This window comes from Haemaphysalis longicornis, unplaced genomic scaffold, assembly GCF_048455015.1.
Source record: "Haemaphysalis longicornis isolate Haplotype H1 unplaced genomic scaffold, Haemaphysalis longicornis Haplotype H1 scaffold_10, whole genome shotgun sequence".
Taxonomy (NCBI): domain Eukaryota; kingdom Metazoa; phylum Arthropoda; class Arachnida; order Ixodida; family Ixodidae; genus Haemaphysalis; species Haemaphysalis longicornis.
In genome coordinates this window covers 54,692,254-54,701,190 of record NW_027526204.1, presented here as the reverse complement: position 1 = coordinate 54,701,190, position 8,937 = coordinate 54,692,254, and the positions used below count along the sequence as shown (strand labels likewise).

Here is an 8,937-nt window from a genome sequence, read left to right as displayed (position 1 = left end):
TGCCTGTCTATCGTGACGCATGCGCTGAGCGTGTTTGGTGAGAACTTCTCGGTCCAACTTGGGCTTTTTGTTTACGACACAACATTTTCCGACAAACGAGAGGCTAACAACTTCGCTGTAAAAAAAAAGAAGGCGGTGTAGCTGATAGCTGTGCGCAAAAAAATTAGCTGTGAACTCGAAGCGGCGTTTTGAGCACACCTTTTGTGACCTTTGGCACCTTTCATCCAAGACGCTGAGCGCATGCGTCATGATAGGCAGGCATACAGCATAGAGCTCAGTATTTTTGTTAAGAAAAAAACAAAAGCATCGAAACAACGTAACCTTGAAACGCGTTAAAACAAGCGACTCATTTTGCAAGAGCGAAACGTGTTGCGAGAGCTTACTACATCTTCTGTGTGTGTCGGAAGTGGTTAACACTTACTGACACCTGACACCTCTTACACCTCTAACACTTACTGACTAAGTCACACCTCTTGCCTGTCAATTTTCAATAAGTCTTTATTCGTACGCTTCGTGCATTCGTGCTCTTTTAGCGCGCTTGATAATCCAGCTAGTTGAAGGCGAGATGCAAGGCTGCGTAGCCTCACTGGAAAGTGGCCCACGCCTTCGACAGGATGGCCATGGCCTTGGCGAGGCACTCGTCTTTGGGTGGTGAAATTGAGGAGGCGTGTTGCAGCCGAGGCAGCTGCGGCCGTTGCTGGGGGCGCATGATCAGCGGCCCTGTCCTCTGGCCCACCGGAATGGACGTCTCGCCGGTCGCGGTGTAGATGTCGGTAATATTGGCTTGGCACTTGACCCGCACGGCGCCTCCGCGCGAGTTTTGGTGGGTGACTGGAAAGCTGAACTGGAGGTTTGCCGACTGGAAGTCGTCCGCGTGGTTGTCGATGGTCGCCCTGGTCGACGCGTCGTCGACGGGCCGGTCGTTGACGAGCAGCGTCAGCTTTGGCGTTGGTCTGGAACGGCTTGTGGTGCAGTTCAGGTGCACAGTGTCACCCACCTTGTAGCTCTCTCGGTCCAGGAAAATATGCGGTCTGATCTCCGGCAGCTCTGCACAGCAAGGAGCAATGTGCAAAACATCGTTCAAACAGAACCACACGGCATTTTCTGCGCTGTCACGGCGAGAAGCGGCGCATTTCTGAACCACCAGCAGGAGAGAAGTGCATTATGGATACGCGAGGTACCTATAAGTAGCACCTAAAAGCTGAGATCATACCGTTCGACGAATTGAATGAACGGCTTCCCTGCTCATTCACAATAGGTGCACTTGGCTCTGCTTGTTGGTGTCCCGCTTTTGTAGTTCTTACGCAGCTAATTTTTTTTTCTACGTGAATGAACTCTATTTAGAGTGCAGACTTTAATAATGGACCGCTCACCGGAGACTACGAGCTGCTTCTGGTCCTGCACTATCAGGAAATGAGGGGCGTCGGACCTCACTTCACAGCGGTACGTGCCCGCGCTTGAGGGCCGCAGGTTCTCCAGGTACATGGACGAGTAGTTGGACAGCGGCACCTGGGAAGACGGCTCGCATGGGGATTCTCGTACGCTACGAGTACGGAGGAGCCAAGTACTTGACGATCCGCCGCGGTGGCTCAGTGGCTAAGGCGTTGCGCTGCTGAGCACGAGGTCGCGGGTTCGATTCCCGGCCGCGGCGGCCGCTTTTCTGATGGAGGCGAAAAGCGAAAACGCCCGTGTGTACGAGATTTCGGCGCACGATAAAGATCCCCAGGTGGGCAAAATTAATCCGGAGCCCTCCACTACGGCGCGCCTCATCGCCTGCGTTGCGTCAGCGCGTTAAACCCTACAATAAATCAAAATAAAAAAGTACTTGACGACGTGGTTTTAGCGCTTAAGGGGGACTCACCTGACTACGTTCCTATGGCACTTACAAATTAGTGACCCAGGGGCTTGATAACCATCGTGTACCCATACAGAAAGTGCTACAGATCCATATAAGAATGTCTAATGGCCTAGTGTGATTCTTTTTGAAAAGTGTCACTTCTCTAATGAAATACAAAGTAACCGGGCGTGCTTATATTCGTGCTGATAACGTGTGTTTCCGCCTGTTTAATGAATAACAGGAGGTCCCCTCTTCAGTCTCTCACTCTGGGACCTCCTTCTGATATCTTCTATTGTATACATTCTTGTTGTAACACAAAATGAAATAAATTCAATTCAATTCAAATTCAATTCAACCGGAAACCTATCTTGATTTATCTAGTTGCCACTAGACGGCGCTAGCTGTTTTGTAAGAGAGAGTTTTGTGTATTTATTGCAGTACAGAAGTCACCCATTTTTCAGAAAGGCAAACTAGGCCACTGTGAACACTTGTATGTATTCGTTAGTCTTTTCGTGGTTGTTCAAGATGCTTTTTAAGCCAGTGGGTCATCAACTGGTAAGTCCCGTAGGAATGTTAACAGGTGAGTGCCCCTCTACGCACACACAAAAGCCGACAGCACAGGCGTTTGTTCTGTCGCCTTTGACGTGTTCTTCAATTTTAGTGCGGAAACCGTGTCATCAAGTGTTCCCCATCTCGCCCAGCAACCAGTTCTTATCCATCCAGGCGCTTTATTCATGGGGGCGAAATTTGTTTTCAACGAGAACGGATTTTATAGCGCATGCCAGATTTTTTCTTCGTAAAACCTCGGTTTTGAGCATACGTGACGAGGTTTTGAAAGGCGTGTCACGAGGTCACTTAGCACGTGGGACGAGGTCACGTCAAGCGCATTTAAAGGGGCAGACAACTGATTTTTGTCGAGTACATTTTTTTTTTCGCCAATGAAGGCGCATCGCCTTAACCAGAAATGGTTTTCCTGTTAACGGCCTAGAACGTTTGAAATCGGGTATTTTAAATCTACCAGCCAACTTGTCCCGCCAGAAGGAATCCTGGCAACCATGACAGTCGTATGGCAGCACATTTTTTAACTGCACGCAAGATAAAAAGAGGTGTTTAAAAACTTGTCCACGGCTAAAACGACAATACTGTGCAACCTTTACTATTCCGTAATGTGGTTTTTGAATGGCGCGTTGGTATGGACGGAGTTGTTTGGACATGTAACGTAGTGTGACGTCTAGACACTAAGTGTCGCCACCTTTCCTACCAGAAATTTTAATGCAAAGTTAAATTGATTTCCCCCTATACAAGTTCAATGCGGTTACCCAGTATATAACACGCTCGTTGTCATCCCGCACTCTACAAAAATCGATTGTTTGTCGTACAAATTCCCCATAATCGTACTCGGTTGCTCGTACAAGTGTTCCCTATGGGCTAGTAGGATGGTGCTGAGTTATGCCGCACTCCCGTCTCATGCTATGGAATGGCTTTGAGCGCCTGTGCCCTCTTTCAAGTCTGGCTGTGGCCAGTTGCGTGATTGCAAAACATCCACCTACTCCATTAGAAGGTGTACAGAGATTTGAGATAACATGTTGTGGTGAAGGTGGAAATAAAATGTTTGAGGCAATTTTTTCTTCCGTTGTCGTTATGACATCATCGTCACAGACATTTCCGAGCAGTACACGCACTGAAGCAGCGCCCCTGCAGAAAAGGTTGGTGAATGCTCCACCAGAGAAATTGATGAGATGAATACGCGGAGGCTGGATATCCACACAGACGAAGATGCGGTAAGAGAGAAAGGGCGTGTCGCTCCTGTGGTACCTACCAAGACGCTTATTCTGCATGGCACAGCGGCCAAATTGATTGGTTGGTTACGAGGTTTTACGCGCCGACGCTACACAGGCGATGCCGTGCGCCGTAGTGGAGGACTTCGGGTTACTTTTGACCACCTGGGGATCTGTAACGTGCGCCAAAATCTCGAACACAGGGGCGTTTTCGCTTTTTGCCTCCATCGAAAAAGGGGCCGCCGCATAGCGGCCAAACTCACGTGGGAAATGGACCCGTAGACAAGCGCATGCTACTTTGCGGGAATATGCGGGAAACAGCTCGCTGATATTTAAGGTAACGAGCCAATCATCGATTAGAGAGGCGAGCACTTACGTTGAGCGTCACGCCTTCTACGGTAAACGTCTGCGCCGGCGGTCGTGTTCGTGGCCTGAACCGGTAGAACTCCGTGTCGTCCTTGTACCACTGGAAGCTGTACATCGGAATGTCGCCCAAGTCGTGCGGGCAGTCCAGGCGCACTGACCCTCCCAACACACCGATTGGCGGCTGCTCCATCTTCAACGGTGACTCTGTACGAAGTGCGCGTTTGTAAAGAGAAGTAAAATAGTGACGGTGCCATAGTTCTACTTCGGGAACACACGTTCTGAATGGTCGTCCAGCGGTCGCATTTATGATGAGAAGCTGGAGCCACATGAAAAGGTCATTTGACCAACAACCTCGATGTTGGTACCATAGCGGGGACGTTTTGCTGCTATTCGTATTATTTACATGAAACTCATAAGAACATTACGGTGCGCTAAGGTAGATGAAATATTGCTCTAAGATTAGCGTGTAGCCTTTTGCAGCTCTAACACAAGGTATTGCATGACGCAGTTAGATTACGTTTGACACCACTTAGCACATCGGCACAATAATTGCAGTTTACAGACGCTGATAAACACCTATACCCCGGAAAACAATCAGACGAAGGATGTGATGGACAAGGACAGGCGCTGTCCTTGTCGACGTTTTTCGTCTGAACAAGCTCGAACCCGCACGTTGTTAAGTTATAGTCTAGACGCTGTTCTTTTTTGTATGTTGCAGTGTATTCCGATTACGGTGCGAGATAAGGTTTTGCTACTTACTTTCGAACCCCCTTTCCCGCTTCTGCACTGTTACAGTCTCCTTTCCTTTTCACGACATTGCGAGGAGAAAAGAGAGCTTTAGGGAAGGATTTACAAGACCATTCTGCCGAACTTAAACAGCATGAAGGAGGCGGCCCTAATTTTTAACAACACCTAACGCTGTCACGTCCTCAATTTGATGTTCCACTCACCCATGACGTCCATCATTTTTTCCTTTGATACGGTGTCGAACGATGGCGCTCCGGATGACACTTCGCACCTGTAGGCTCCCGACGCAGAGCGCTGTACGTTTTCCAGGACCACCGAGGAGCTGCTGCTTCCTGCAAGCTGTGGTGCAGCGTACCGTGTCAATCGAACAGCTTCCTCAACTTCCTCTTAATCCAGACATGCCTGAACAAAATTGTTGAGCGTCTATATTTTAGTTAATAACTTCATTTTACTTCCAACGAAAGTTTAAGCTCGTGCCAGGCCAAAACACGGGGAGGCAGGGCCTTAACATTTCTCAGCAAAGGATTTAAGGCACTTCTCAATTGCCATATCACCCTTCATGCGTTCTTAATACGCGACATTTTGTCGGTTCTTTCTAATTTCTCTTCTAAAATAGAGCCACTCCAACTTTTCCTTCGGGTTAAATCATCGTCTTTTCTCGTTTTAGAAAACACCACTTGTTCACTGTACTTCAGTTTTCGTATCGACCTTAACTCTGCAGAGATGCAGGGGGAAGATAGCGCTAATGTTTGAGATATGCACTCCTGTTCGCCATTCTTACGGCAGGAGCCATATACGTTGTGTAAATAAAGTAATATACGTCGTGTAAATAAAGCAAAAGGGGACCTGTACATTTGTAAGTAGTAATCGACTCCTAGGAAAGGTAGGCACGTATGAACGCACGAGGAAGCACCATGTCGTCCCGCATATAAGGAAGGCTATGTTGTAGTGGAAGGAGGCTCCGCGCATAGTAGTGCCAATGCTAATGCGGAAGTATCAGTGCTAAGAGTAGTGTTCATGTTGATGTTGTTGTTAGTGCGCAAGAGAGACCAATGCAGGCTCCGCGTGCCCGTGCCCAAAGGTTGGCTCTGCGAACGCGACGGCCGTGGCTTCGGGTTGCTGCATCACTCTCTTCATATCATTGCGGGAGCAATCAATGCCGCTTCGAGCGAAAAATCTGGCGTCCGGCTCCGGCGTCTGGGACTGAAAAACGGTTTTACAGCACGAGACGTTTCGTAGCACGCCCTGAAACTCGGCAGTAGTGAAAGGTGGCCGTTCACGCAGTACATTTAAGATGAAGTAAGGGAGCGCGAGAACGCAGCCAATCGAGCGGACATATAGGCTGCGAAATCCACCTTCGTTGTCAACTAGGTCAATGCCCAATACACGGAGGCAGGCACGAGCCGCGAGGCAACCCGTAGGATGCAAACCGAAGCCGTTGGAAAGCGTGAGGCGGAGAGGAGCGCTGTGTGCGATGGACGAGAAGAATGAGAACTGACGAGGTACCCGCCGTGGTAGCTCAGTGACTAAGGCGTTGTGCTGCTGAGCCCAAGGACGCGGGTTCGATTCTCGGCTGCGGCGGGCGCGTTTCTGGTGAGGCTAAAAGCGAAAAAGCCCGTGTTGTCAATATTTCGGTGCTCCCCAGGTGGTAAAAATTAATCTTTACCCTCCACTACAGCGCGCCTCATCGCCTGTGCAGCGTCGGCGCGTAAACCCCCCAATCAATCCTGCACTTACCCCAAGCGTAAGAAGCGCAAATGGAGGACGCGGATCACGAAGCAAAGCGTCTCAAGACAAAGAAGCCCTTCCAGAACGTGGAGCGAACACAAACCGTCTCAATTGTTCAATTGGACAATAACGCTTATGCATTCAGAGCCCTCAAGAAGCTCGTGCGTGTCGTGTCCTCCGACTTCCATTCACATATCATTTTCTGGTGTGTATGCACTGTGGGAACCATTCAAGGGACGTTTTGAAAAAGCGGTAAATGGTTAGTGCCCCAAAATTCAGTGGTGAGTCGTCCTCGCATTGTGCCAATGCACAAATTGGGCTGGACCACGGTTACCCCCACCGATGTATTTGCGAGACACGCCAGTGAATTTACGAATATATTTTTGTCTTTGCAGCGGACTGAGTCTTACATAGAAAACGCGTCGCTGACTTTGGTCATTTAATTTCCGGCTGTCAGAAAAGTGAGACCCATGCTTACGTCCACAGAGATCCCCTGGACCCGGAAGGCCATGTTGGCCGGACGGTCATCGGGCGTGTAGCGGTAAAACTCGTTGTCATCTTTGTACCACTTGACCTTGTACAAAGTGTCCCGCTGTAGGTCGTAGTGGCACTCCAGCCTCACCGTGGACCCTCGAGTCGGCTTTGCCGGAACGCTGACTTCGATGAGCCTGAGGGACTGCGCGGGGCCGACCACGCCTGAAAGGAGTTGCTGCTTGGCATATTTTGGGGCGTTCTTTTTACGCAGTGTCTAGAGTGCCGTCCGACGGCACTGTGCGTTAGGTTAGGTTAGGTTAGGTTAGGTTACGTTAGGTTACGTTACGTTACCTAGCTTTACGTTATCTGGAGCGATGTAGTGCCAGACGCGGCAATCTTGTTACACAACGACGGTGGACGGCGATATAGTAGAGTACTTATAATACTGTACGGCACTCCGGACATAGCCTTATTTTTATCTCCATGCGAGCGCCTATAGCAAGCACCACACTTTTAAATGGTCAGTGCCAGAGGCAGGGACAGTACGGTGGTACTGCTGTTCTAAAGATGTTTGGTAGACTAGTGTGGATGCCCCCTACAGAAACATTCAAAGCCAAAAACACATATTTTTAAGCATGCACGATACATCTCTCAGATTATTTGGGAGTTAGGAAAAAATAGGAGAGTGCCGCGCAGGTGAAAGCAAGTCATCACTACTTACATGCAGTGAGGGAGAACATAGCAATTACGAAGGCGGGACAAAGAGGGACGCTTGCCATCTTGACGAGTCTCTTGAGCGCTCTCCGAGCTGAACGCAGTGTACTCAGAACAGAGCGCCAACTCGCGCTTTAACTACTGCTCCAAATGACGCCCGCTGGAGGCGGCACACTGGCGCTCTGGATCACGTGTGAACTTGGCCTGAAACCAGGCGTCATAGCCGAGTGGAAAACAAGTTTCGAAACTCCCATCGGAGGACCACCGGCTTTTCAAGCCCCTTGCTGAGACGTTTAGAAATAGGACGCCTCGGTGCCTTGGGATCGTCGCGCTTGTTATATGCGCGGCGCTCTGCATCCGAGGATCAGTTACATCGTAAACGACGGACATTGCAAGGGCACGCATCATTCAACGCTTGGTCGTGGTTGTCACGCGACGCGACGGAACCGTGAGAATGAGAAGTCGCCACTTTGTAGGGTGGCTAGCTGGGTGCGCAGCTGTTGTTGTGTTAAAATTTTTGTTTGTTTTTAATCTCTGGTTCTATATATAATGCCCCACACATGGGCGACTGCGCCGGAGTCGCAAAACCATGCCGGCAGGATCTAAATTCACATCTGTCGCGTGAAATCGCGGTGCACATCTCGTTGCCACACCACGGCTGAACGAGGTTGGGACTACGAGAAAAACAAAAAATCATTGTGTGTAATACATGACATAAAAAGGCGTTAGGCATACTTCTTCACTTTCGAAATCTTGTAACAGGTTTAATCACTTCCCTCTTTTTAATAAACTCTCGGCATGTGACATCAGAAAGCATTTGAATTTATTGGAAGCCACATAACCCGCCGCTGCGGCTCAGTGGCTAAGGCGTTGTGCTGATGAGCGCGAGGACGCCGGTTCAATTCCCGGCCGCGGCGACCGCTCTTCTTATGGAGGCGAAAAGCAAAGACGCCCGTGTGTTCGAGATTTTGGCTCGCGTTAAAGATCCCCAGGTGGTCAAAACTAATCTGGAGCACTCCACTATGGCGCGCCTCATCGCCTGAAAAGGGTCAGGGCGTACTCCACAATCAATCAATCAGAAGCCACCTAAACTGACGTGTTGTATATCTATCCCTCACCTCGTCCTGTCTTTGATGACCCTCTCTGTTCTTTTATGCCTGCGACATAAATAGTATCTGTCATGCGCTGTCACTGCGTTGCAGCGCAGTATGAAATGGTTATATCAGTTTTCTGTCATCCCTTTTCTCAGGCAGGTCACGCCATTTAGCTCCAATAAACAGCTCTGACTAACTG

General features: G+C 49.4%; 1 protein-coding gene across 1 annotated transcript; it reads right to left on the bottom strand.

Annotated features, from left to right (window-relative positions):
• Positions 1-480: 480 nt before the first annotated feature.
• LOC144158546 (basal cell adhesion molecule-like) lies at positions 481-7,830 on the bottom strand. The gene is made up of 6 exons (XM_077689502.1): positions 7,652-7,830; positions 6,935-7,152; positions 4,932-5,067; positions 3,992-4,185; positions 1,374-1,509; positions 481-1,047 (listed from the first exon to the last, which is right to left on the bottom strand). Exons 1-6 carry the CDS (start codon positions 7,707-7,709, stop codon positions 584-586), a joined length of 1,206 nt encoding a protein of 401 aa, XP_077545628.1. The 5' UTR covers positions 7,710-7,830; the 3' UTR covers positions 481-583.
• Between the last annotated feature and the right edge of the window lie 1,107 nt (positions 7,831-8,937).